This window comes from Drechmeria coniospora, chromosome 03, assembly GCF_001625195.1.
Source record: "Drechmeria coniospora strain ARSEF 6962 chromosome 03, whole genome shotgun sequence".
Classification (NCBI taxonomy): domain Eukaryota; kingdom Fungi; phylum Ascomycota; class Sordariomycetes; order Hypocreales; family Ophiocordycipitaceae; genus Drechmeria; species Drechmeria coniospora.
In genome coordinates, this window is record NC_054391.1 from 624,452 (window position 1) to 651,203 (window position 26,752).

Genomic DNA, 26,752 nt, shown 5'->3' on the forward strand with positions numbered 1-26,752 from the left:
TTTTTGCATGTTCCGCAGATGCCGATACAAACGGCCGACCAGCACGTCACGGTCGGCTTTCACGTCCCCTCCAGGATCGCGAGTGTCCGTATGCAACATGTAAATGCATCTCACGATGTGGCCTTGGTGGCAAACGCCGCCGTGGTTCGTTGTGCGCGTACAAGTCAAGATGGGCTTGTCAAGATGGGCTTGTCAAGATTGGCTTGTCCCGTGCATTAACCCGCCGAGGAATATTGCATGATGCGCATTCTGCACGAGTCGGCGCTGTTGAATCGGTTGACAATACGCCGCCGGCGTAGCAGCAAAGACCATGATTCACATGGCCAAGGACGCAAAAGACATCACGACACGCGAGGCAGTGGCAGCAAGGACCATGATTCACCTGAGCAAGGACGCAAAAGACATCACGACACGAGACGCAGTGGCAGCAAAGACCATGATTTACGTGAGAAGGACGCAAAAGACATCACGACAGTAGAGGCAGTGGCAGCAAAGACCATGATTCACGTGAGCAAGGACGCAAAAGACATCTTGACACGAGAGGCAGTGACAGCAAAGACCATGATTCAGGTGACCAAGGACGCAAAAGACATCACGACGCGAGAGACAATCAATCAGCCAGTCAAGCATCCATTCCGAAGCTCCGGATAAGCTCTATGCTACATCAACGCCGTTGCGCGCTGTCATAGCCCAGCCGTACACCGTCCCAACCCAAAATCCATGCCATGCGTTTATTGCTTGTCGAAGACGTAGGTGAGGTGGCACCGTCCGCAGTACTGGCGGTCGGGCATCGAGGCCATGAAGACACCGGCGCCGCACTGGACAGGTTAGCTTTCGTGCTCGCTCGGACGGGTGCATCAGTCTCGGCTCACCGTGTCGCTGGGGCACTCTCGTCGCAACCGCTCAATGTTGCCGTCCTTGTCCACCTTATAGTACTTGAGGACGGCCAGCTTGGTCTTCTTGCGCTTGTGCTTGATCTTCTTGGGCGTCGTGTAGACCTTCTTCTTGCGCTTCTTGCCACCACCACGGAGGCGCAGCACGAGGTGCAGGGTGCTCTCCTTCTGGATGTTGTAGTCGCTCAGGGTGCGGCCATCCTCGAGCTGCTTGCCGGCGAAGATGAGGCGCTGTTGGTCGGGGGGGATGCCCTCCTTGTCCTGGATCTTGGACTTGACGTTGTCGATGGTGTCGGAAGACTCCACCTCAAGGGTGATCGTCTTCCCCGTGAGGGTCTTGACGAAAATCTGCATCTTGCCTGTGGGTTTCTGCCGTTAGATTCGGTCGTGACGAACATTGACGACGCGGGAGGGCCGCGTGCCAGCCGACCTGCAGCGGAAGTCGCAGGAGGCGGCAGGGCAGGGATAGCTCATGACGAGAGCGTGCATGAGGCATTCATGACGAGGGGGGGGAAGGGTGAATGCGACATCTTTCGGACATACCTCGACAATAGACTATTGCCGTCCTAAGCAATCTTCAGATGTTGCGGTTGATGGGAGGCTTTTTTCAAACCCTCGTGCGGCCGCTCGCTCGAGGAAATTTCGGACCAGCCGGTGCAGGGCCGGGGGCGGAGGCACGTGGGCAGGTCACGTGATCTAGGGTTTTCGACATGTGGCCCTGCCCTCAGAATTTGGTAGTTGTGGGTCACGGTCGCTAGAGCTGGTAATCATCAGGCGCGCGAATTGCACACCCTCTCAAACTTTTTGACAGCAACGATTCCAGTTCGTCTCCCCTCTCCTCCTCCTCGACCTCCCGTGTATTAACGACTCGTCACAGACACCGTCAAGATGGTCAAGAAGAGAAAGAACAAGTAGGACCTCTCCCCCGAGCCGAAGCTCCGCCTCGCACCGATTCTTGGGTCGAGTGTCGAGGGTCGTCGAGGTCGTCGAGGCCGTCGAGGCCATCGAGGCCGCTCATCAAGAACGCGTTGCTGACTCGAAACCTGCAGCGGCCGCAACAAGAAGGGCCGCGGCCATGTCAAGCCCATCCGCTGCAGCAACTGCTCGCGCTGCACGCCCAAGGACAAGGCGATCAAGAGATTCACCATCCGCAACATGGTCGAGTCCGCCGCCATCCGTACGTTGGCCGAGTCGCCCGAGGCCGTCCGTCACTGACCCAACTCGCAGGTGACATCTCCGATGCCTCCGTCTTCGCCGAGTACACGGTCCCCAAGATGTACCTGAAGCTGCAGTACTGTGTCTCTTGCGCCATCCACGGCAAGATTGTCCGGTACGTTGTCCTTCCGATGAAGTCTGACAACTGCGCCCTCGCGGCGTATGTGCTTCGGATGAACCTTGGTCGTAGCCGGGAGACGATGCCGCCGACGATGTCGAGCCGTCGAGCGGCAGCTTGGTGCGTCAAAGTCCACATGCTAACGGCGAATTTGCAGTGTCCGATCTCGCGTGGGCCGCCGCAACCGTGCTCCCCCGCCCCGTGTCCGCTACAACAAGGACGGCAAGAAGATTGTGCCCACGACCCCCAAGGCTTAAGCGGGCATGATGACTGGGATGGAGTCTGGTTGGGTTTACGTCTGCATTCAAAACGGGATTTAGATGAACAACTTTTGAGAATCGGAACAGATTCGCATCAATCGGACTACGTCTTGGCATTTACCTCGTGGCGTGAACGTGATGCAGTTGGGGGACCTCGTGGTGTGATGGAAATGCCGTCTTGTCTACTCGGGAGAGCCACGGAGCGTCACCGTCCCTGGTTTGTACGAGCATATGTCGGACACGTTGTGATGCTTGGCTGTCCCCGATCACCTGATGCGATGTGTGGCCATGCAGAGTAGCACAAGGTCGGGCATGGCAGGTCTTGTGCCGTGACTTGACGTTTCTATTCGCAGGGCATGAACCCCCTAGTTTGCATGTTCATTCTACTTGTACATGCATGATTGTCCGTCGCTAATCTATCGAGCTGTGGATTGGAATATGTTGGGATTGCCCTCGTTCGATCTGTGCGCCTATAATTGAGAAATGTCATAATTTGGCGGGAATCTCCGTCACGGTATGTCAGCTCTGTGATACAGAGAGGGAATGTCTATTTATTTTACTATGGTTGTGGATTTCGTAATGGAGAGTTGATAGACAGTTGAAGTTCGCGATGTTGTTTACTTGGCAACCATCATTGCAAATTTCCAATGTATATCGAGCCCCATCGCCACATCATCCCTGTCCAACTCAGACTGTGACTTACCAGGAGTAGCTTCTGGGACTAGGAAACACGATCAGAATGATAAAAAAGTAGAATCCGTCTGTCATAGTCATAAGAACACGGGAGAAATCCAAAGACAGGCTGGATTCTGGTGAAGGCGAGTGGTATAGGGTAGGTCGCCTTGCGTCGAAGAACTTGTACTTACAGTACAGTGCCGTAGTAAAATACTAAGCACTGTACATTCAGTGTAGAGTACAGTGATAGTGTACAGTGCTAATATGACTCCGCGCACTTTGGTACGGAGTTTCGTTCAAACATCAACCTCTTGTTCACGCGCGAACCAGCTATAATCTGCCCCCTTTGCGCAGTAAACCATTCAATACGAGTTTCACAGAGTCTAACCGTCGTGATATCCACGTCTCTCTCAAGTCAATGTAGCGAAATAGCGTCATTATTTCTCGAGTCAAGGAGGAGACTCTTCGGAGGAGACTCCTTCGGAGGCAACGCCAACGAATAGTCTCGCATCGGCCGACCGCTCGCCGGCTTCTGGTGTCGTCACAGCAAATGATGCATCATCAATCGTATCTTCCAAATTCAAGCCGGAATCATTGTACATGCACGCAAACCCCATCATCATCGTAAACGTGCACGGGAGCCGTCCGATCCCTGCACGACCATGTCTACCCTTCACCGCATCGCGAGCGTCGTCGACTGTCCCGGCCCCGGAGGTCGCTGCGAGGGCGCCGGCTGCGGCCGCGAGATGTAGTCGCGGTTTTCAATCGTCACGCTCTTGGTCATGTGGTTGACCTTGTAGACGCCGACGAGACGCGCGGCCAGCTCAAACATGTTGTTGCGCAGCGAGATGACGACAAACTGCGCGTTCTTCGTCCGCTCCTTGATGTAGTTGGCGACGATGGAGACCTGTCGCGCTCGTCGTTAGCGGGTGGACGACCACAAGAGAAGGGACCGGCGGCCCGGGGGTCCATGCTTACGTTTCTAAAGTCGAGGGCGGCGTCGATCTCGTCCATGACGTACAGCGGCGTCGGCTTGTAGTGGTGCAGGGCGAAGACGAGGGCCAGGCTGCTCAGTGTCTTCTCGCCGCCCGACAGGTTGCCAATGTTCTTCCAGCTCTTCTTCGGCGGCATCACGCTGAAGAGGATGCCCTCGCTGAAGGGGTCGAGGCTGTCGACGAGCTCGAGCTCGGCGTTGCCGCCCATGGTGATCATCTGGTACATCTCCTTGAGCCGCAGCGAGATGGTGCTGAAGCCCTCCATGAAGCCCTCGAGCCGCATCCGTCGCAGGTCGTCGCACCGCTTCTTGGCCGAGTCGCGCTGGGCGATGGCCGACTGGAGGTCCGACGAGCGCGCCGCGTGCTCCTCGACCCTGCGACGGTACTCGGCCAGCACGCCGAGGTCGACGCTGACGTTTTGCGTCTTCTCCTCCAACGCCGCAATCTCGCTCTTGAGCCCATCCTTGCTCATGTCCGCGAGCTCGTCGGGCGTGTATCTCGGCAGCTCCCGCAGATCATGGCCCGCACCGGCGTCGGCGTCGTCCTCTTGGCATGGCGCGTCGGCCATCTCGACGTCGTCAGCCATCTCGACATCGTCGGCCATCTCGACATCGTCGGCCATCTCGACATCGTCCGCCTCCTCGACCTTGGCCGCGGGCTCGCCGATGAGATCCTCGATTATGTGCAGCGCCAGCTTCGACAGCTTATCGTCCCAGTAGCGCAGCCGTTTCTGATTCTCCGCCAGCGTCTTCTGGCCCTCCTCGAGCTTGTTGCGAATTTCAATCTCAAAGGCGCGGCATTCGTTGAGCCCCGACGTCTTCTCGTCGAGCTCCTTCTTGACCGACGCGAGCTCTTCCTTCTTGGACCCGAGGCCCTCCTCGGCCTCCTCGACGAGCGCCCTGAGCTCGTCGGCCCTCTCGCCTTGGTGGCCGATGTCGTCCTGCAGCTTCTCGAGCTCCCTGGCGGCCGCCTCCCGATCCTTGTTCGCCTTGGCCATGTCCTTGGCGAGCTTGCCCTTTTGCTTCTCCGCCTTGGCTCGTCGGACCTCGGCGCTCGAGAGCTCGTCGTTGTGCGAGCTGATGTCCTCCTTGAGCCCGTCCACCTTGGCCCGCTGCGCCCGCAGCTTCTCGCCGCCAACCTCCATGATCTTGTCCTGCAGCGCCTTGATCTCCTCCTCGACGCTCGCCGTCTCGCCCCGAATGCCGTCGATCTCGCCGCCGAGCTTGGCCATCTCCCTCTCCAGCGCCTGGATGCGGCTCGAGTCCGACGCCGACGGTTGGTGCTCCTTGCTGACCTCCTTGATCCGACGTTGGACGTCGGCAAGGTTCCGCGTCGCGCTCTCGATCTCGAGGCCAATCTTTTGCATCTTGGTGTCGAGCTGCGGCATCTGAGCCTTCAGCTCCCGGAGCCTGCCGTCGCACTCCCGCTGGTACTCTTGAAATTCCTGAAACTTGGCCTCCCACGTGTCTCGATCCTCCTCGAGCTTGGCGACGTTCTCCTTGGTCGTGTCGGCGACGAGCTTGGCCGACATGAGCCCCTTCTTGACGGTCGAGCCGCCGCCGGACATGGTGCCGGACTTGTCGATGAGCTCGCCGTCGAGCGTCACGACGCGCCACCTCTTGGCGCCGTAGGCGATGCGGTTCGCCTGGGCGAGGTCGGCGGCGACGAGGGTGTCCTGCATCGCGTGGTAGAAGGCGGGCCGGAACCGATCCTCCTTGGCCTTGACGAGGTCGAAGAGCCGAGGCGCGTTCTCGGGCGTCTGCATCGGCGACATGTCACGGGCCCTGAGCTTGTCGAGGCAGATGAAGTTGCCGCGGCCGAGGTTGTTCTTCCTCAGGTACTCGATGCACTGCTGGCCGGCCTCGACCGTTTCCGTCACGAAGTTGTCGAGGGCGCCGCAGGCCGTCGAGACCGCCACGTCGTACTTTTGGTCGATGGTGCCCAGGTTTCCCAGACGGCCCTGGAAGCCGTCGATGCGACCCGACTCCCGCATGCGGACGAGGGCCGTCAGCACGTTGCCGCGCGTCTGGCTGCTGGCGAGGCTCGAGCGAGCCTCGTCGGCCTTTTGCCGCGCGTTGGAGATTTTCGACCGGAACTTGGGCTCCTGGGCCGCGAGCACCTCGAGCTCCGACTCGAGCTTCTCCGCTTCCTTGAGCAGCTTGGCCTTCTCCGCCTCGCACTCCTTGAGCTCCTCGACCTTGGCCGCCTTGCCGTCCTCGGTCGAGGCGAGCTTTGCTCGGAGCTCCTCGAGCGCGACGGCGCCGGCGTTGGCCTTTTCTTGGAGGATGGCCATCTCGCTCTCGGCGACGGCGATGGCCGACTGCTTCTGGTTGATCTTTTCCACCCACGGCTCCAGCGACTTTTGCTTGCTCGCAATCTGGTCGGAAAACGCCTGCGTCTTTCCCTTGAGGCCGTCTCGGATCTTGGCGAGCTCGGCCTCCTCGGACTTGACTCGCTCCTCGAGGTCGGCGACCTGCTGGGTTCGATCCTCAATGTCCCGGCCGCACTCGTCGATGGTCTCGTCCGCCTCGGCCGTCGACGTCTGGGCGTTGCCGATGGTCTTGTCCAGCTTTTTCCTCTTGTCCTCGAGGAACTTTTGCTTCTCGTCGAACTTGACCCTCTCCTGCTCAAACTTGGCCACCTCCTGGACGAGAGCCTGGGTTTGCTTCTCCTGCGCCTCAAACTCCTTGCTGCCCTTGGCATATCTCTTGCCGAGGTCCTTGATGACCTGCTCGCTGCCGTCGTGCTTCTCGAGTTCCTCGTCAAGCTGGGCTTGCATCCGTCCGATGGACTCCTCCGTGACGGCGATGGTGTCGCCGCACTCGTAAAGGTGGAGCTGGTACAGCGCCGACTGCTTCGTCGCGAGCTCGTTCTCGTCCCTGATGTAGGCGAGCGCCTTTTCCTTCTTGTCCTCGAGGCTGTGCTTTTCCTTTTCCACGTGCTGGACGCGGCCGCTCTTTTCCATGCAAATTTCGTTGAGCGTCTCCACCTCCGTCGCCGCCTCCTCGATGGGCGTCTTGTACCTCGAGGTTCCGATGATGTCTTCGAGGTACTCGAGGAGGCCGTCGTCGTGCTCGCTGGCCGCCTTTGGCTTCATTTGCGCGATCGACTCGACCTCGCCCTGGAGGATGAGGAATCGCTTGTGATCCAGGTCGACGCCGCGGTCGCGAAGGAGGGTGGTGACGGTGGTGAAGTTGGACTCCCTGCCGTTGATGTAGTATCTGCTCGAGTTGTTCTTGAAGGCCTTTCGAGAGATGATGAGGGCGGAATCCGGCACGACCTCGTGGCCGCCGGCGGGCAGGTCCACGACCTCTTGAAAATGGACCTCGACCTCGCAAAAGTCGAGGCTCGGATGCTGGGCCGAGTTGTGGATGAGGGCGGATATCTTGCCCTGACGCATCTTGCTGGCTCGGAAGCCGAAGACGAAGAGCAGGGAGTCGATGACGTTGGACTTGCCGGATCCGTTGGGGCCGACGACGGAGGAGAAGGAGGCGTGGAAGGGACCGACCTCTTGGCGGCCGGCGTAGCTCTTGAAGTTGTTGAGGATGAGGTAGGTGAGGACGGTTCGAGGCTTCGGCGCCGTCGCATCCTCGACGGCGGGCGCTATCGTCACCGTTCGCTGCTTGAGCACGATGTCGATGGGACGATCCAAGACGGCGTCGAAGGGCTTGATGGGCTTGACGGCCGCCTGCGTCGTTTCGTCGGCCGCCTGCGTGTTCACGCTGGCCGTGGTGATGTCGGCGAGGGGTGAGCCGTGGGCCGTCGTCGCCTCCGGGGACAAGGGCGCTCTGGGCGTCGGGGGAGCGAGGCTGGGAGCGGCCGCCATGGAAGCCCGCGGCGCCGTGCTCGTACGCCTCGAGGGCCAGGATTTTTTCGGCGGATCGGCCTGCTCCGACTTGATCGTCCGGTCCGCATCCAGCAACTGACTGCTCTCCGCCGCCGCCGTCGAAAGCTTCTTTGGCCGTCCCCGGGGACGTGGTGCAACGGTGGCGGCGGCGGCTAGGGAGAGACGACCCCGCGTCGTCCGCCGTCGGGGGCTTCTCGTCGGTTCTGGGGTATAGTCTTCCTCGTCGTCGACGGGAGCTCTGGTTGTGTTTGCTATTTCGTCCTCATCGTCGGAATCGATGATGGCTGCTCGCCTTGTTGCGGCGCGTCGTGACGGCCGAACGGGGGTAGCGGCCGACATTTCGTCGCCTCCGTCGAACCAAGGCAGACAAGGGTACGAGGGAAGCAGATGAAGGCAACGAAAAGGGTAGCGGCGAGGACGTTTGACGCGTCGCAGGCCGTGAGGAGCTGAGCTGGAGTTGAGGTTCCAAAGGACAAGATGTCCCCGCGTCGCTGGGCAATGGGCTTTTTGTTTGGATATATCCAAACGGGTGAAGTAAACAATGACCCCACCAACCCTGGGCACGTGCAGCACGTGATTTCGCGATATACTTGCTGTACTTACTTGTACAGTGGTACAAGTACTTGGGCAAGTAGGCCGTGTCAGGTCCACACACCTAAAACTGTACAAGTACTTGCTTACTGTCAGAACAGTACTTGTACCCGTGCAGTAATCCAACTGTCCAGGTAAGTACTACAGTACCACGGCATGCACTTGTACGTGTATTCCGTACAACTACAGTGCATCTACAGCACTGTACTCCGTACTTTAGTACAATTGCTTCAAGTAATACAAAGTACAGTACGGATACAGTGCACCAGTAATTCTAGTGCACCAGTAATTATAGTGCACCATAATCATTACAGTGCACCAGTAATCATTACAGTGCACCATTCTCATTTAGTACAGTACACCAGTAGTCATTACAGTGCACCAGTAATTATTATAGCGTACCAGTAATTATTATAGCGTACCAGTAATCATTACAGCGCACCAGGAACCATTACAGCGCACCTGCGCCGCCCCTAGGCCCCTGCATACAGGCCAACTTTGGTGCTAATACCGCGTCCTCGTACCCGTACAACGCTCCGTGCTCCGTACGGAACTGATGATGGGCACTAACCGTCCTGCAACGACCGCTAATAATACGATTCCTCATCATACAACTACAGCACACGCCGGTCCGCTCCTACAGATACAGACCCCTGGGCATCAACCAGCCTCCTCGACAGCTGCAGCCTCCGCAAACCGTCACGATGCTCGACTATACCAAGCATCAGGACGTCTTTCCCGCAGGCCTTCAATCGCCGTACGACCGAAAGCTGCAGCATGAGATCGAGGAGCACCGAAAAAGCCTCGGCGGAAGCCTCTTCATCGACCGTGTCATGAAGGCGCTGGGGATATCCAAAGGTGCGCGTTCCACGAAAGGCGGAAGCGTCCAAGATGGTCTTCACGCCGTTGCCTACTCGCCTGCGAGCTGACCTTTCTCCTCCTTCGCGTAGCCAAGCTGTACCCCCCCAAGTCGGACAGCGGCGTCCATCAGCTGCATCAGCAAATCTGCGGCGCGAGCATGTCGACGAACCACAAGCAGTCGCTCCTCTACTACATCCTGCTCGACTTTGACCGTCTCGGCCGCCAGAACGCCGTCTCCGAGAGCTTCGCCTCCGACTCCGGCATGCCTAGCACCTTTCAGGTCTTCATGAAGGGGCTGTGGCACATGGATAGACAAGACTACGAGGTGGGCGGTCCCGCGTGCCGATGACGACGGTGACCTGGCTGACTGACGGCGGCGACGCAGCGAGCTCTCGAATACGTGGCGCATCCATCCCTGAGCCCCGACTTTGCCGACGACATCGTCATCACCCTCGTTCGTCACGCGCCCGGCAACGACTACAGCCTCGCCCTGTCGTACCACCACGCCGTCCAGCCGGTGCTCAAAACCTCGCTCGCGCTGGAGCTGCTGTTCGACGCCATGGCGAGGACCAACGTCACCGAGGCGCTGCTGTTCTCTCGATCTCACCCTCCACACACGCGGCAAGTTCTCTTCCGCCGGCTGCTCTCCTCCATCCTGCAGCCTCGGGGCAAGGAGCCGGCCGTCGACGGGGGCGACATCGCATTCATGCCCCTGGACGCGGCCGAGGAAGAGTGGTTCGAGGAGCATCTGACGACGGGAGAGGGCAGGAGCTTGAGCAAGGCAAAGGAAACGCTGCTGATTCGGAAGATTGCCTGCGATCGATTCGCCGAGGCGGGAAAGCAACGCTCCAGCGGCCCGTGGGGTGCCGTGCTGGAAGGAATCAGGCACGGCATCGAGGGCCACGCGGACTAGGGCGGCGTCGTGGAGGTGACTGCATAGCGTCGGCGTTGGGGGGCCGTGACGGCATCTTCCATTGGCAACCTACAACTGGTCCATCAGATATTCAACCGATGGGATATTTTCTTCTTCTTCACTGCCCTCGCTCGGCCAACATGATAAAGGAGAGGACGGTGCTCGGGACAAAGTAGCCGTTGACAGCAGGTCATCGAGCCAAACAATGGTCCGCTCCGCATGGCAACATCCATCCCTCGTCTCGAAGCCGCTTCGTCCTCCTCATTGGCTCTTCTTGACCGACCCGTTGGCCCTGGGCCCCCTCGCAAACGCGGCGGCCGACTCCCTCAGGCTCTGGGCCATGAGCAGCAGCGGGATGGCGATCCAGAAGGCGTTGCACAGGACGAAGTAGGCCCAGTAGTAGAAGCGCTCGGGCCGCGAGTAGGCGATGCCGTAGACGTGCTCGTTGAAGAGGCAGATGGCGTAGTAGAGGACGTCGCCGTACAGCTGGCCGAGGCTGACGATGAGCTGGACGGGGTGTCGCAGCGGGTGGCGGGCGACGACGGCGTAGGCGCAGAAGAAGGACAAGGGCCCCCAGAAGACGGCGGTGATGGTTTCCATGCATACGACGAAGGGGTCCCGCGTCATGTAGCGAGAGTCCGAGAGGGAGTACTCCTTCCAGAGCTGGCCGAAGAGGTCCATCTTGCTCGCCATGTCGAGGTGGTGGTAGGAAAAGTACCCTGGAACGACGGGTGAGAGCCTGCACTCGAGCGGTTCTTGGGAATGGGAGCGTCGTGCACGAACGGTGCAGGGGGTGAAACGTATGGATAACGGCACATGGAGCGTAGTGCATGGCGAGCAACGTACGGATCATGGCATCTGGAGTGTAGTATATGGAGCAAACAAAGTCCAAGAAAGCATAATGGGATTCGGAGCACAGGAAGAGGGAAACGGTGCTGCCTCTGCAAAATAAAACATATAAATAAAAATAAAAAATCAATGGAAAACGTACCCTCAAAGAACAGGTGGATGAAGCCACAGAGGACGAACCAAAAGGTGACGAGAAGCTCGCAGCGGGAAATGTCCCGTCTGGCACGCGAGGCGACGAGCCAAGTTGGCACGAAGATGGCACCGCAGCCGGCGGCGAAAATGAGCACCAGCACGAGGGCGCTCATCGTGTTCGCCGCGTATCCCGGGATGGAAACGCCGAGGGGGTAGAATGGATGGCCGCCATCGGCGACGGTGGCAGCGAGAGGGCCGTCCATGTCGAAGAGAGGCACGAGTTTGTCCAAGTTGGCGATGATGCTGCAGAGCGGATGGGAGGCGGGATGCCACGCCTAGGCGGCACAATGTCGGTTTATTTTTCAGGCGACCCCTCCTGGAACAGAGGCCCGTTGCCGCATTGTTCTCCCGTATCCATGCACTATAAATCTAGCAAAACAGGCATTCTAGGTGCGTTGTTGTGATTCTTCCAGGCTAGCCCCAGGGGCATTTCGGCTTGCATTCGCTGAAGGGTGCCCTGTGGGAGGGCGCAGCTCGATAACAGGGTGCAATTGTCGAGATGTACTTGTACTTGGACACGTGAAGCACCGTCCCGATGATGAGATGGCTGGCCAATGAACAGCTCCCCTGCGCGTTTTTTGGCCAGTAAAGGCTAAGCGTGTGCACCATTATTGAGATGTACAAGTACAGGTACGGAACGACAAACGACGACGATATCGAGCGACGGGCGAGCATATGCATGCGTCATGTGCAGCAGTAATAACACATGTACGCATCGCAGGGTCCGAGGATCCCGAGTTCACATTACACTCATTACTTGGGTGTACAGTACGTGCAGTTGTAGATGTACTTACTTGCAGACTACAGTAAACAGTGAGTACATTTAATAACGGAGTACAGTAAAATAATACTGTAAATAATTACGATATATGGGACGCGAGGTGGGCCAGTCAGTTGTGGGTATTATTAGTTGCTACGGAGTACGCGTGTTGATAAACCCAGTCAAGAGTTGATGAAGCCCCAGATGCGTGCCCAAGAGGGAGGCCAGGCTCTGCAAAAACAAAGGAACCAAAGGATGCCCAAGTACCACAGCCAGCTCACATTGTTTATTTTCTGCGGCGAGGACGGGAAGCAGAAAGCAGCAGCCCAGCAAGCCAGGGCCGAGCTCCGAACTTGTCGGAGCAAGTTGCAAAAGGGGCAAAAAGAAATCGTTGCGGCCAGTGTGACTCGAACACACGACCTTCAGATAGGCATCCGTAGGATTGAAGTTTGACTTCAGTCTGACGATCTCCCAGCTAATCTATGGCCGCAGACAAGGTCGTTGAAGTGCGTGGTGGGCAATATTCACTCAAGTAGGCTCTTCCCCAACCATGGGAGTAAAAAAACACCAAAAGGCCCACCCACCCACGATGAAGGAATTTCAACGGTGTGGGCCAGCGAGGCAAAAAATAAATGCGGCCAGTGTGACTCGAACACACGACCTTCAGATAGGCATCCGTAGGATTGAAGTTTTACTTCAGTCTGACGATCTCCCAGCTAATCTATGGCCGCAGATACTCCGAGCACCGTTATTACATACTATAAGAGTACAATGGATATGACGCCACACTACTCCCCGTCATGGCTTCACCCTCCTTTCCTCCATCACCGTCCCTAGATGGACCCTTTAAAGGTTCAATGCTGTGTATCGTTCCGACCATGCTGACCATGCCGACTATTCCGATCAATCTGGCCGTTGATGCCACATCATTCGTGGAGCCATGTCATCGCAATACAAGTACCGTCACGTGAAGGGGATGCAGCGTCAGCAAGCATAGTTCGCTTCATGCCGTCCGCCTCCATCGTGAGGACGCTACATGTCCCCCGGCGCTACGACGTCTCATGCTCTCTGTCTTAGGCTCGCAGAATGGCCCTCTCGTTTGGCACCGCATGCATCTGCGACCGAACCTTTGACCGCGCTTGTCCCTTCATTTCGTCCTCCTCTCCGTGATGGGTTCGCCCATGGGCCCCGCCGTGACGAAGCCTCCCTCGGCGGCATCGAGCTCAAAAATCTTCTTCCCTCGCAGCCACGTCTGGCAGACGCGTCCCGTGAACCGGTGCCCCTCCCAGGGCGAGCAGCGGTTCTTCCACCGCATGTCGCCCTGGGAAAAGGTCCAGACGTCGGCGTCGTCAAAGACGCAAATGTCGGCGTCCATGCCCGCCTTCAAGGCGCCCTTGCGGTGCGACAGGCCCACCTGCTCGGCCGTCGCCTGGCAGCACAGGCGTACCACGTCGGTGATGGATGGCGCCTCGGACGTCGAAGAGCGCTGCTTCGCCGCCGAGTGCAGGATGGGCAGGCCGAGGCCGACCGAGGAGATGCCGCCCCAGGCGGCCATGAAGTCGCCGCGCGGCTTCGTGTCGTCTCCCGCCGTCTCCCGCGTCGTTCCCGCCGGCGCGGCGAGGTGTTCCGGCAAGAGCTTCAGCTCGGGCGTGCAGGGCGAGTGATCGGAGACGACCGTCTTGATGCACGAGTCCCCGCGGACGAGCTCCTCCCAGAGGCCGTCGCGGTTCCGGCCGTCGCGGATCGGCGGGCAGCACTTGTGCCTCGTGTCTCCCTTTTCAATCTCCTCGGCCGAGAGTCCGAGGTAGTGGAAGCACGTCTCCGCCGTGACGTTGACGCCCTTGGCGCGCGCCGCCCTGAGCAGGGGGATGCACTGCGTGGCCGAGAGATGGACAATGTGCAGGTGCAGGCGAGGGGCGACGTGGGCGAGCGAGAGGATCTCCTCGACGGCCGACGTCTCGTACGTCGGCGGACGCGAGTCGAGAAAGGTGCCGTAGGCGGTGAGGTCGACGTCGCCGCCGGGCTCGCCGCCGTGGGACGCGTCGGGCTCGGCGGGGGCCATCTCGGCGTGGAACATGAGCGTCGTCGGGCTGTCCTTGAGCGTCTCCATGGCGAGGGCAACGTCGTCGGACGAGATGGCGGGGAACTCGTCGACCTGCGGCGTGGATTCTTCGTCAGCAACGGCCGAGGTCACGCGTCGTCGGGGCGGCGTCGGGGACGGATGGACTGACGCCCGACTCGATGAGGAAGCCCTTGAAGCCGCGGACGCCGGCGTCCATCAGCGGCTTCAGCTCGTCGGCGTTGCCGGGGATGACGCCGCCGTAAAAGGCGACGTCGACCCAGCACTGGCCGCGACTCGCCCGCAGCTTCTCCTCGAAGCCGGCGAGCGTCGTCGTCGGCGGGATGGCGTTGAGCGGCATGTCGACGACCGTCGTGACGCCGCCCGAGGCCGCCGCGCGGGTGCCCGTCCAGAAGCCCTCCCACTCGGTCCGGCCGGGTTCGTTGAGGTGGACGTGGGCGTCGACGAGGCCCGGGAGGAGCAGCTTCGGCGAGTGATTGACGTAGGCCGTGCCGGGAGGGAACGCGTCCCGGGCGAGCACCTGGGGCGTCACCGAGAGGATCTTGCCGGTGCCGGCGTCGACGGTGATGCTCGCGGGCGAGAGAAAGAGCGAGTCGTCATCTCGGGCGAGGACGGCGCGCTCGGAGACGAGGACGGTGATGCTCGCGTCGGAGGCCATGACGGTGAGCGGCAGCGGAAAGGTTGTCGGTGAATCGGGCACCAGGACGAGGCGGAGAAGGTGGTCCGAAGAGGAGGAGGAGGATGTATCGTTGCGGTCGTGACAGGACACCGTCGCACGAGCACCGTCGGATGTTGGATTCGAAGAAGAGGAAGAGGAAAAAGAGGAAGAAGAAGGATGCACCGCGAGATTAATTCACCCATCCATCATCGGCCGGTGCCGAGCTTCGAAGCGGGCGAGATCCGCCTGCATGGCAACGCCCGTTTGTCGGTCCGATCCCATGATCCACCGACGGATGGGCGACGATGGCGGATGCAGTTCCACGCCCAGCATGCCAGCACAGCATGGCATGCACCCCGAAGGAGGCGACGATGGCGACGACGACCTGTCAGAGTCCTCCGTACCAGATGCTGCGATGGATGGACGAGTGTTGGGTGCCACGGATGGATGGTTGGGGACGAGGCCTGTACCGTACGTACGCGTGATGGATGAAATACAGTGCACTCAGTAGTGCACACAGTACGAGCGTCCAACAGTGCTAAAGGTATTGCGTAATAGACTATAACAACAGTGCTCCGCACTACCAGCCCCCCGCTAACGGTTATGGAGTCCGCTAGACTCCCGCTACCGCCAGGACCGAGTGAACCCCTCCACCCCATATTCCTCAGGCCCAGTTGCGGCCATGGAGCACTAAAGCATGGGCACGCCGTCCACGTACAGGGCACACGTGCACAGTGTCCAACAACGGAGTACCTGAACACGCAGTACGTTCGTGCAGTATCTGGTGTACCTGTAGAGCACAATGTGACCACTACGGAGCAGTATATGTGACCACTACGAGCAGTATATGGTGTACTTGTAGAGCACAAGTGACCACTACGGAGCAGTATATGTGACCACTACGAGCAGTATATGGTGTACTTGCAGAGCACTATATGACCACTACGGAGCAATATATGGTGTACTTGTAGAGCACAATGTGACCACTACGAGCAGTATATGGTGTACTTACAGAGCACTATATGACCACTACGGAGCAATATATGGTGTACCTAGTACATATAGGGCACAATGTGACCACTACGGAGCCCGGAGCCTGCACGTCCGACACCTGCCGATAATGGTGCTCTCACTAATGCTTCGTTCCTGCTGCTTCCCACAGCTTCCCACTGATTCTTCTCACCGATTCTTCCCACTGATTCTTCTCCCCGATTCTTCCCACAGATTCTTCCCATCGATTCTTCTTCTTCCTACAGATTCTCCCCCAGCTCCTCTTCTCCTCCGACAACCGCCGCTTCCCTTACGCATCGGGGCCGCTTCGTGCCGTCGGCCCTTCCCTCCGCGGCTCCCGCAGCAAGCACGTATATATGTAGCTGCCACCGCGGTGCTTGTCGTCAACCTGGCAGACGACCTCTCCCATCGTCTCGAAGCCGAACCGCTGGAGGATCCGAAGCGAGTGAGGTGACGCCTCCGCCCAGCAGGGAAGCCCGTGGAGGTCGGCAAAGTCGACGCCCCATTGGACCTGCATGGTGCCGACGCCCTGGCCCTGAGCCGTCGGCACCGTTCCCAGCATCATGAGGTCTGTCGGGTCAGCACGGGGACTGCTTGGCCTTCGGACGACGGCCGGGCGTGGATGGGCTGTCGGTCGTGGGGGAGTCTACGCACGAAGCATCGGTCGGCTGCCGAGCACCTCTGCCCGGATGGCCTGCACCTCTGCCGTGAAGGCTTCGGCAAAGTCGCCGTTCAACCCTTCGGGCTCTTCGCACGGCATCGCCGCGAGCCTCTCGGCCTCGACAGGCACCACTACACATGTTGTCAATTCTCATCCGATGCCCATCCGTCATGCGGTTGGCCGAGGGTGCGTACCTCGATCCTCGCCAAACAGGTGCTCGGCCACTTCCACACCGTCGACGTTCCCGAGCCCCCATTTCGCATAGCTCACGATTTTTCCGCTTCCCGTGTCGACTACCTTCCGATAGTGAATCGCAGGGTTGACAAAGTTCCGCGGGAATCGACAAACGACACCGGCCACTTGTCTGTCGAACGGAACCCCGCGGACGAGCGTGTCGTGGAACGCATCCCCGTAGAAGGCGCTTATGTATGCGTTGGCCAGGCCGGGGCCGTCTTCGAGCCGAGCGGCGGAGCAGGCAAACGGCATGATGCAATCGTCTTCTACCCGGGCGAGGAAAGGCAGCAGAACGACGATGCCGTACTTGCACTACTTGTAGTGTTCAAGTGACATAAGCTGACCTGATCAGACCTGACCTGACATACCCCTCCCACCTCCCGCCTCCCGCCTCCCGTTGGAGGCCTTGGTTGGGGCAGTGCATTTCTGGAGCGGCTCATTGATGGCCAAACAGTCGAGCGATGACGGTGCGCGACTTTCCGCATTGAGTGATGGAAAACCGGCCGGTTGCCTCCAGGCATCTTCGTCAAGCGTTTCGAGATGGAAGAAAGTCGGTTCCATGGCCATCCCATCACGTCTCCTGGATGAATGGAGGACCTATTTACGACCCAGATAATCACAGGCTGACCGGGAATACACACACACATCTGGCGCTAGAAACGACTGAACCTGGATCTGAATTTGTATGCGATCATGTGCTTGCATCATCATGACTCTGGTCACGGCCGCCGCTGCCGGCATGTCATCACGCTTCTGCCTGGATGAATACGGGAGCTGGCTGCGACACAGAGAACAGCGGGTTGGCCGAGCATACCCGTTCACATCAGCGCCCGGAAACGACTTGGTGTGGAGGTGAATGCGTATACGATTGTGTGCTCGCATCATGACGACATGGATCTGGCCGTGGGCAGCTCATCACGCTTCTGCATTCATTCTCCTCCTCCGTGCCTTTCTCCGCGCTCACCATCATACGAGCGATCACGGTCCTTTCCCTGACGGCTCGACGAAAGGGGGCTTCGGACTACCGTCTACGTATGGGTCCTCGTATGGCTTCTGGCCCATTCGAGACCACGACATGGCTGCCATGAGCGTGATTTCCTTCTCCTTGCTTCTGAACAGCAAGTGCCTGATACCGTCGCCAATGTAGATGACGGACCGATGCTGTGTGCCCCGTTCGGTCAGCTTCGTCTGTCTGGGATGCCGCGTGGGGGTGGAATTTGGGCATACCAATCCGAGTGTCAGCTTGATCACGCCGTCTCCCCAGTTGGCTCGGTACTTGTGGCGAGCTTTCCGACCCTGGGTCGCTTCGAGGATGTTGTCGGCAACGACGCAGGCTTGGCGCATCGCTGCCCTGGCGTTTGGGTTCGGCGCCTCCGTTTCGGCGACGTCACCGCAGGCGTAGACGTTGGTGAGGCCATCGTCGGCCACCTGGAGAGTGTCTCGGACGCGGATGTGGCCCGTTGGCGAGATGATGGTCGGCGACAGCGACGAGACGATATCCGATGCCGGTGCCTGTCCGGCACAATTGACCTGCATGAGACGAAATGCGCGTGTTACTATTGGGTCCGCCGGTTGGTGAACGAAGCCATGAATCAGATGGCATCCTTGGAACGGACCAACAAACTCACAAGATAGTCGCAGCCGATGGTTCTTCCCGATCGCAGAGTGACGGCGCCCGCGTCCTCCTTGACGACGCGATCATCCAGAATGACGTGCACTCCTAGCTTGTCGAGCGCCTCCTGGGCCGCCTCCCGCAACGGATTCCCGAACCTATGCATCACGGCTTCCTTGGAATGGACGAGAGTGACTCGCTTGGTCGGATACAAGTCTGCCACGTCGGTGGCCATCTCGACACCGGCCGCGCCGCCGCCGACGACGACGACCGAGTTGGCCGATTCGATGGCATCCTGCATCGCTCGCATCCGGCTCATGCCCGCATTCCTGTCGTCGTCGTTGACGCGGGATGGCAGGCCCTGGCGGACGTAGGAGCCGGTCGCGATGACCAAGAAGTCGTACGGAAGCTCGGCCCCCTCGTCACCGTCGAGCTTGACGCTTCCGGCGGTGACACGAGCGACGCGGCCGGTGATCCATCGAACGACGCCCTCGGGTGCCCCTCGGATGTACCCCCCGTAGGGGATGAAGGCCTTTTGCTCGTGGCCCTTGACGACGCAGAAGCGCGGCAGGACCCAGGTGAAGCGGAAATGGCTGCTCGGCTCGACGACGACACATTGGTACTCACTCCCTGGGGGTAGGCTGCGGCCGATGATACGGGCGACGTGATAACCGGCGAAGGAGGCGCCGACGATGACAATGTTGCGCTTCCTCTCCGTCGCCGCCGTTGCGCCGAACCATCGAGCTTGCTGACGCACGACCGTTGCCCGGAGCGCGTATCGAGCCTCCTTGACGAGAAAGGCGACGGTGTAGCCAATGATTTCGAGGACGAGAATGACCTTGGAGAACATGGTTGTGCTGCGCCGTGCCGGGCTGAGGACGCGTTCCTCACCTCCCTGAGCGTTCAGGGGGATTGTTCGGTCGGTGCAAGTGGGGATGCGAGACTTTATACGTATTACATGGAAGCAAGCTGCCTGTCTACGTGCATGCACACAAAATTTGAGCTCGGAGAAGACAGGCAGCGAGGGTCGGCGACAAGCCGGCGACCGAGGCCGACGCTCCGTGTCGTGTTGTCACCCTTGGGGGCGAATATGCCGAGGCGGCATACCTACTCATCTAACCTCTCCGTTCAGTTTCCTGCGAGCTAACGATAGCATTTCAAGACCGAAAAGTCCGAACTTGGGCTCGATTTCCGTCTAGTGCAGCCACAGGGCATGGATATGATGCATGCTAGCCGGCGATGTGGGACGATGGCGCTATCTTGATCATCTGATAACAAATTCCGCCAACGAGGGAGGAAAGCATTGGAGGGAAGAAACACGTTGCCTCCCCGGCCAGGAATGTTACTGTCATCTACCACACCCTCTTTCGTCAATACGTCTGGCGTTGGCACTGTGGTGGCCACGCAGGACACCAACAGCCCGCAATCTCCGGCTTCGCTTCGCTCGCATCTTGCAGCTATGCCACTCTGTATACAGCCTTTGCGACCGATGAGCCATTTCGCGTCCGGAAACGAAGTAGCACGTAGCTACTATTGACCTACACCTCTGTCGCAGATAGTACCATGGACAACAAAGCCGCCCGAGAGGGCAGAGAGCAGACCCCCTATACTTCGTGCTTTCATCTCATCCCTCATATCGTCACAGTTCCCAGCAAGTGGAACATGTCATCACGGCTTCAATTACGAGCCCCATGTTGGCGATGAAGAAAGCAACCCGTCGAGGGACATACCTGGCCCCTTGCCGGCGCTGAAGCGGGCACATGCGCAATGGAAGGAAAGGGGAGGGGAAGTGGGGGTGGAACACTTGTACCGGCCATCTATCCTTCTTGTACTTTATAATACATGGAAATACCAATCGTCTCCTGGTCTCTGTCCAGGAGATCCGAATCAACAAATTGTGTCCTGGGTTGCCCGTCGGCCAACGTTAGCGTCGCCGGAGTTGCCGTAGTGGGGCCGTGTCCAGGGCCCGCTCAAGTCCGAAACGACGGCGGCTAGATGGCGCCGAAGACGACGACGAGCGGACTCGCCCCGAACTGGCCACCACAGTAGTCCGTCGACGGTGCGTCAAAGTTGCAGAGGGTAGAACAGTGAAAGTCCATGCCGACGTAACGATAGTTGTAGGCGTTGAGCGCGTTTCCGCACGAGCACATCGACCTGCCCTCTGGACTGGTGCCGAGGGAAAAGTACAGCGTCCGACCGGCAGGCTGGTTGGCGCAGTAGGTGGCACAGTCATCGACCGAGGTAGTCAGCACCTTTTGCGCCGTGAACGGGGCGATGCCGTAATTGAGGTCCGGGTTGGCAACGTAGCAGCCGAGGTAGCCATACGTCGACGTGTACTCGGCACCGCCCTCGGCACCGTCGGTTCCGTTCCGGCCCGCAGGACCAGCCTGGCCCGGGTCGCCCTTGTCCCCTTTGTCGCCCTTCTCGCCGGCTTGACCTTGTGCGCCCGTCGGTCCTTGGGCCCCGTCGGCTCCCTTTCGGCCCGCAGGACCAGCCTGGCCCTTGTCACCGGCCTGCCCTGGTGCGCCCGTCAGTCCCTGTGCGCCCGTCGCACCGTTGGCACCTGCTGGTCCTGGAGGGCCCTGAAAATGAATGAAAGTGCTGTTCCCGGATGCGCTGGGTGAACCGTTCCGACCATGCCGACCATTCTGGCCGTGGATGCCGTTGATGCCGTTGATGCCGTTCTCGCCGTTCGCTCCATTCTCTCCCACTTTACCTGCTTCCCCAGGAGGCCCATCTCGGCCATCACGGCCATCACGTCCCGGAGGACCACTAGTGGAACCCCCCGGCGCTCCCGGCGCTCCCGGCGCTCCCGGGGCGGTGGCGACGACTGTCCCCGGAGCTGGACTGTCTGCAAGGCCAGCTAGGCCAGGGGTGTTGGGTCCTGGAGAGAGCAGTCTCGGTGCCCCTACTGCATGACCTTGAAGTGGCATGTGGGAATTAGCAGCGCCCGCAATGACCGCATGCTCCAAAAGCGGCCTCGAAGTACTGGCCTGCCCTGCCATGGCCCACGGGCTATTTCCGTCGGCAGACTTTGGCTCCGAAACGACCGGCAGGCCCGGCCAACTTGACGTTGATGCCCTAGCCGACCCGGCCGCACCCTCAAGTGGTGTATTCCGCACCATGTCTGGGCCGGCGAGCAGCGCCCCCCTCGATGTGTCGGATGCGCCCGGTTCCACTCGTTCCGCCGATCGAAAGGAGCCTTCGTCGGCCGACGCGACGTTGATCATGATGGAGACGGGTGGGGAGCATTGAGCATCTAGGTCTGCATCAGCTCATCGCTGCCGTGCCTCGACGTCGAGTTGACTTACAGGAGGCGTACACGAGCTCGACAGGGATGCAACCAGCCGGGGTACTCGTCGGGTGGAAGACGGCCACGATCGTATTGGACGTCGACAGACAAAAGGTAGCGCTTCCACCGGGGAACTGCGCATGCCTCCAGATCAGAACATTGCCAAACAGCTGAAATCCGTTGGCGATACTCTTGTTGGCACGCCTCGGGGCTGGATCCTCGACCAGGGGCTGCTGCTTGACCACGCCATCCGTGGCGACTAGTCGCTTGTCGGCGTAGAGCTGGTCTCCGACAAGCGAGAAAACGGTGGCGAGTTGACAGGAAGCGTGGATGCCCTCGGGGCAGACAAATGGCGATGCGACACTCGTCCGCCGTTGTCGGCCCTTTCCCAAATCGAGCTGAAGTAGAAAGCGATCGGTGTCGACGGAGTGTCTGCGGGTCGCCGTGAGTCCAATACTATATGAATGAGGGACCTGCACTCACTGTGGCCAAGCAGCCTCTGCTGCGAGGGATCGGGACGGGACGGACGGACGTAGGAGCTCGGCGAGCGCAACAAGTTCCGTCACGAACCTCATCGTTGCCCGTGCTCTTGAGAATGTCCTCGGTGCAGCGTACGCATGTGGCGAGAAAGGAAAATGACACAGAATGAGCGAGCGAGCGAGCGAGCGAGCAAAGGGCCGTGGCCACGGTGAAACCACGTGTTGTTGCCGGCAAATGTGGAACAAGGGATTTGTCGTTCTCCCCAGAGGTGGGCTGAGAAACTCTCTAGCAGGGGAATCCGAACGACTCTGGCGATGTCTTCTAAACGGGCGCGTTATTGGACAAGTGACAGGCAGCGTCCGAAAGCTGCTACGCCCAGAGACTCCGGGTTTGCCCAACCCCACGAGGACGCATTCTCAGCGTCGAAACGGGAATGCAAAGCCTTCCTCGGCAGGAAGAGTTAGCATTTGGTTCGAGAGATCCTTTCCTACCGTGTCGATCGTGCTCGAAGCCACGACCCTTCATTTTCGTCATTTTGGCTCACCGCTGTTGGCACATCGGCAGAGCATTCCCGCTCAGTGGAAAAGCGTCGAAAGACTTGGAATGAGGGTCGAGGGCGCCGCGTGAGCCGCGTGCGTGATGGACAAGCGTGGAGTTGTAAAGTGAGACTCCATGAGAGAAGGGCCGTGATGGCGCCGGCAACCTCGTCAGTGGCGCATAGCCCATGCTTTGGTCTCAATGCCATGTTTCCAGTGTCCTAGACTGAACGTGTGCTTGTACATGCATGTACGTCTTGCCAACGTCCCGTCCATGTTTGACTGAGAAGCCGTTCATGAGCAGCATTTGATGGTATGCGGGAGTCGACGGCGACGGCGACGGCGACGACGATACTGCACTGTCAAGGCTGCTTTGACACTTCAAACGCTCATAAAATGACCGTGGTATTTTTTTTTTTTTTAATTCGCTGGTGAATGTGCAAACATCTTCGTATTGACACCATCTGTGGTCCTTGCCGTCATGTATTTCCGAGCTGCTTCCGTGGTGGTGGCTCTCGACGGCATCGATGTGCACAGCAACAAGGCAAGGCAACCGGTGTTCGACATAAGATGCCCGTCTCCAGTCATGTACAATGACTGCCTGCTTCGCCATCCAGGTAGATGTGATCCGGCTTGCGTCCGGCTTGCAAAATAAGCAGCATTTTCGCCACTAGTTCGTCTGTCCTGTCCATCATCGCAAGCCCGAAAGACTTTGTGAGCCACAACACATGCCGGTGACAGGCGGCAGATATGCTTCCGCTCCCTGTCATATGCCGTTTCCGACCAGGTGTGTCGAGGTTTTATGATATCCGTCTCTGTGGCACCCGTCAGACGACGACAGTCATCATGCCAAGCAGGCCCGAGATGCAAGGCCCGTCGCTCGTCGCCGATTCAGACGCAACCATTTGAGTGACGAAGCGGTCCTCCAAGAGACTTCTCCCAGCCATTTCCACTGCGCATAGACCAGGTCGCGCTGTCTGGAATGCCATGGAAGTGACTACCGTATCATCGAAGAGGCATGGAGGGCACACCCTGGCTCACCAGTTCGGAGAGTGGGAGCAGGGTAGAGAAAATTGGATTCGAAACATGTTGAGGAGCAGCATCGCCGGCCCGTATAAATTCGCCGTCATATCCCCTCGGATCGGATGAATCCGCCCAAGACGGCAACCGATCTGAAAAAGCAGAAGAAGCATCAGTCCTTGCTCAAGCTCCAGATATACTCACTCACATACCATCAAAGGTCGTAGCGCATAAACGTCAACATGCTCTGCCACTCCATCACCAAAGCTGCCACAACGGTTCTCGTCGCCTTTGCTGTCGGGGCCAACGCCTTCACCACTCCCTGCATCTACCAGCAGTACAAGTGTGGCTACAACTTGATTGCCAACCAAGGTTCGTCGTACCGTCGAGGCAACCGTCCCGACAACCATGTCAATTCGGCTCACCGTTTGTCAAAGTATACACCGACGCAGAGCTGACGGCCGCCGTCAACACGACGGGGCCGATCCCGCCGATCGAGTCGAACCAGCTGCTCCAGGTTCTCTACCGCTGCATCGACACTAATGGCGCCATTGCCGGAAACTCGTACTGCATCAGCGGTTGCATCTCCATGCCCGGCAACGATGCCAACGATCAGTGCGCCATGTAAGCGTCGAAGACGGTGTCGCTCGAGAACGCAGCTATGGCTCGCCGATTCCAACGATGGTTACCGATCGGAGTCGTGCCTCGCCGGCTGAAATATAACAGAGGCAAGGCAGAGCGAGAAGAATATCGAAGGGCCGCCCGCCTCTGGTTCACGTTGATTTTATCTTTTGGGACGAGGAGTTGGACAGAACGGAAATCGAATGGAGACCAAACGAGGCTCTCCGAGGGGAGGTGAATCTGCTTTTGTGTGTCTTTCTTTTCTGCTTTTATTTTCGGGGTTGGGTCCCCAGATCTTCTGAGAAGTATTTGCGTCCTCGTTGAATCCAACCAGTATCCCGCCTCCAGTCGATTTGTCTGACTGCGTTCATCGTCGTCGAACTTTTCCTCTGCAGGTCCTATCATCATAGGAACGCTCCAGGGCTGTGATGAACTCGCGGTCGAAGGAACAATCATGTCAATAATGTAAAGGAAGCACACAAAGAGCTCGGCAACGACTTGCAGGTGACTTTGATGATGAACCATGCGGTCGTAGGTGGATGATGATGAATCGGTGTAGACGAGGCAAGATCACAGGAGGGCTTTCTTGAGTTTGTATGGAGTACCTGATGTTGTGCACTGTGCACTGTGCTGTCAGGACAACTGATAATGTGCTACTGGTAATACAGAGTACACGGTACTGCACATGCACATACTGTATAGCTGTTAGCCAAGTCCATGAAACATGCAAGTAATACTCCGCACTCCGTACACGTACAGTACGAATACTGTAAATACTTGTATCCTTATCAGCACTTCGATTACGGAGTATTATTATTGCTTCCGGTAAAGTCTCAGCACGCCAGCATGAGATCAATCGGCACGTGACCTGAGGCGAGGGACACTTTGTTCAGATCGTTTTGGTTGGTTCATCAAGAGGGAAGGGAGTAGCACTACTCCTTCAATCCCCCATATTGTATTATGTATTATTTTACTCATTAAGAATGCCAAAGAACGGCTTAAAACGCTCGAATCATTCGCCTCATGCGGGCCCTCGCTTCAGAAGCGACTTGCACGCCGACCACGATGTCACGCCGTAGATGATGGCGTTCCAGAAGCCCTGTAGCGGCAGAACGGCAGCTCCCATGAAGTGCAGCACGACGCTGGTCTCGCCGGGATTGACCATGGAGTACAGACGGTTCGCGCTCGACGGGATCCAGGTGATGAGGATGACGATGAAGAACAGCAGCGCGCACCGGGTGTACTGCCAGGCCGCGCGGTTGACGGCGCGCGTTCCTTGACGAGGCTTCTTGGGCGCCCGCTGCCCCTTCTCCGCCGACGACATGGACTTGGCCGAGGCTTCGTGGCCGACCATGTCGAAGCCGACGCCGTCGTGCGTGACCGTCACCTCGGTCGTCTTGCTCACCGTGTTGGCCATGTTGTTGGACGACATGTTGGCGTTGGAATCCTGCACCTTCATGAGCTGTCGGCGCTTCTTGTAGATGGTGGCACCCGAGCGGACGTAGATGGCCAGCGTGATGAGGATGAGCGCCCTGTCGGGAGATGACTCGTCAGCGACGGCACGAAGAAACGGTCGCGCGGGGGGTGTCGAGGAGAGCGGGCACTTACCAGATGGGTCCGTAGAAGGTGGCGATGCGCAGGTAGCCGAACTCGGGTGTGATCCAGCACCAGAGGATGGCGGAGCCGTAAATCCTGTGGCCTTGTTCGTTCCTGACGAAGATGTAGGTGATGGCGGGAATCATGGGCACGAGGTAGCAGACGAGAAAGTAGGGCACGTCCAGCCTCCTCAGCCGCTCGGCGTCGAATCGGTGGTAGAAGGTGAGGTAGACGTTGACGGCCATGGCCGTCGTCCAGAAGACGTCGGAGGCGACGAAGCTGTGCGCGATGGTTAGTCGAGGCGGCGGACGAAGCGAGCGGAAGCGGGCGACTTACGCCTGAAGCATGGCGGCCTGGAACTGGCAGCCGAACGAGTCGGGCATGTCGACGACGCCGACGAGGAGGTAGCTGGAGCTGGCGAAGACGTTGGCGAAGGAGGCGAAGAAGACCATGCGATTGATGGGCTTGTGGAAGGCCTTGCAGAGGGAAAAGGTGGAGATGATGAAGGCGCATCCGATGAGCGAGAGGATCGCGGATGCCTGCTGGACGTGGGTGATGGTCGTCACCAGCTCGGGCGTGAGACCGTCTGCCATGTTTGCTTTCGGAGGCCGCTCGTTCTCGTCGTGTGTGCTCGTGCGTACGTTGGTGATGCCGAAGCCGAAGGCGAAAGCAAAGCCGTGGGCGGCGAGTGCGGAGAAGGAGAGGAGAGGGAAAAGAATGACAAAGGGTCGGAGGATGAACGAACGCAAAAGCCTGTCGCGGATGACGATGACGATAATCGT

General features: G+C 58.8%; 11 protein-coding genes and 2 non-coding genes across 13 annotated transcripts; 3 read left to right on the forward strand and 10 right to left on the reverse strand.

The window, feature by feature from the left end:
* Positions 1-731: 731 nt before the first annotated feature.
* Positions 732-1,247, reverse strand: DCS_06031 (ubiquitin; the record flags this gene model as incomplete). Its single annotated transcript, XM_040803323.1, has 2 exons — positions 732-818; positions 873-1,247. The coding sequence occupies 2 exons, from the start codon at positions 1,245-1,247 to the stop codon at positions 732-734; spliced, it is 462 nt and encodes a 153-aa protein (XP_040653427.1).
* A 534-nt stretch (positions 1,248-1,781) lies between these two features.
* On the forward strand, positions 1,782-2,483 carry DCS_06032 (putative 40S ribosomal protein; the record flags this gene model as incomplete). Its single annotated transcript, XM_040803324.1, has 4 exons — positions 1,782-1,804; positions 1,943-2,070; positions 2,121-2,223; positions 2,384-2,483. The coding sequence occupies 4 exons, from the start codon at positions 1,782-1,784 to the stop codon at positions 2,481-2,483; spliced, it is 354 nt and encodes a 117-aa protein (XP_040653428.1).
* Positions 2,484-3,834: 1,351 nt separating this feature from the next.
* DCS_06033 (condensin subunit Cut3) lies at positions 3,835-8,342 on the reverse strand (the record flags this gene model as incomplete). Its single annotated transcript, XM_040803325.1, has 2 exons — positions 3,835-4,068; positions 4,140-8,342. The coding sequence occupies 2 exons, from the start codon at positions 8,340-8,342 to the stop codon at positions 3,835-3,837; spliced, it is 4,437 nt and encodes a 1,478-aa protein (XP_040653429.1).
* Positions 8,343-9,298: 956 nt separating this feature from the next.
* On the forward strand, positions 9,299-10,368 carry DCS_06034 (Elys; the record flags this gene model as incomplete). Its single annotated transcript, XM_040803326.1, has 3 exons — positions 9,299-9,452; positions 9,545-9,780; positions 9,841-10,368. 3 exons carry the CDS (start codon positions 9,299-9,301, stop codon positions 10,366-10,368), a joined length of 918 nt encoding a protein of 305 aa, XP_040653430.1.
* Positions 10,369-10,629: 261 nt separating this feature from the next.
* Positions 10,630-11,612, reverse strand: DCS_06035 (emopamil binding protein; the record flags this gene model as incomplete). The annotated part of the gene is made up of 3 exons (XM_040803327.1): positions 10,630-11,087; positions 11,215-11,226; positions 11,360-11,612. The coding sequence occupies 3 exons, from the start codon at positions 11,610-11,612 to the stop codon at positions 10,630-10,632; spliced, it is 723 nt and encodes a 240-aa protein (XP_040653431.1).
* A 949-nt stretch (positions 11,613-12,561) lies between these two features.
* DCS_t97 lies at positions 12,562-12,659 on the reverse strand. Its single transcript has one exon. It is a non-coding gene; the product is annotated as a tRNA-Phe (tRNA).
* Positions 12,660-12,802: 143 nt separating this feature from the next.
* On the reverse strand, positions 12,803-12,900 carry DCS_t96. The gene has a single exon. It is a non-coding gene; the product is annotated as a tRNA-Phe (tRNA).
* Positions 12,901-13,316: 416 nt separating this feature from the next.
* DCS_06036 (Allantoinase) lies at positions 13,317-14,907 on the reverse strand (the record flags this gene model as incomplete). The annotated part of the gene is made up of 2 exons (XM_040803328.1): positions 13,317-14,324; positions 14,401-14,907. The coding sequence occupies 2 exons, from the start codon at positions 14,905-14,907 to the stop codon at positions 13,317-13,319; spliced, it is 1,515 nt and encodes a 504-aa protein (XP_040653432.1).
* A 1,300-nt stretch (positions 14,908-16,207) lies between these two features.
* On the reverse strand, positions 16,208-17,695 carry DCS_06037 (uncharacterized protein; the record flags this gene model as incomplete). The annotated part of the gene is made up of 6 exons (XM_040803329.1): positions 16,208-16,488; positions 16,573-16,710; positions 16,774-17,125; positions 17,168-17,410; positions 17,459-17,570; positions 17,628-17,695. 6 exons carry the CDS (start codon positions 17,693-17,695, stop codon positions 16,208-16,210), a joined length of 1,194 nt encoding a protein of 397 aa, XP_040653433.1.
* Positions 17,696-17,791: 96 nt separating this feature from the next.
* DCS_06038 (uncharacterized protein) lies at positions 17,792-19,275 on the reverse strand (the record flags this gene model as incomplete). The annotated part of the gene is made up of 3 exons (XM_040803330.1): positions 17,792-17,974; positions 18,041-18,343; positions 18,442-19,275. The coding sequence occupies 3 exons, from the start codon at positions 19,273-19,275 to the stop codon at positions 17,792-17,794; spliced, it is 1,320 nt and encodes a 439-aa protein (XP_040653434.1).
* A 1,141-nt stretch (positions 19,276-20,416) lies between these two features.
* On the reverse strand, positions 20,417-22,292 carry DCS_06039 (uncharacterized protein; the record flags this gene model as incomplete). The annotated part of the gene is made up of 3 exons (XM_040803331.1): positions 20,417-21,684; positions 21,737-22,149; positions 22,201-22,292. The coding sequence occupies 3 exons, from the start codon at positions 22,290-22,292 to the stop codon at positions 20,417-20,419; spliced, it is 1,773 nt and encodes a 590-aa protein (XP_040653435.1).
* Positions 22,293-23,995: 1,703 nt separating this feature from the next.
* On the forward strand, positions 23,996-24,381 carry DCS_06040 (cellulose signaling related protein ooc1; the record flags this gene model as incomplete). The annotated part of the gene is made up of 2 exons (XM_040803332.1): positions 23,996-24,125; positions 24,191-24,381. 2 exons carry the CDS (start codon positions 23,996-23,998, stop codon positions 24,379-24,381), a joined length of 321 nt encoding a protein of 106 aa, XP_040653436.1.
* Positions 24,382-25,395: 1,014 nt separating this feature from the next.
* On the reverse strand, positions 25,396-26,563 carry DCS_06041 (G-protein coupled receptor 1; the record flags this gene model as incomplete). Its single annotated transcript, XM_040803333.1, has 3 exons — positions 25,396-25,906; positions 25,983-26,249; positions 26,307-26,563. 3 exons carry the CDS (start codon positions 26,561-26,563, stop codon positions 25,396-25,398), a joined length of 1,035 nt encoding a protein of 344 aa, XP_040653437.1.
* Between the last annotated feature and the right edge of the window lie 189 nt (positions 26,564-26,752).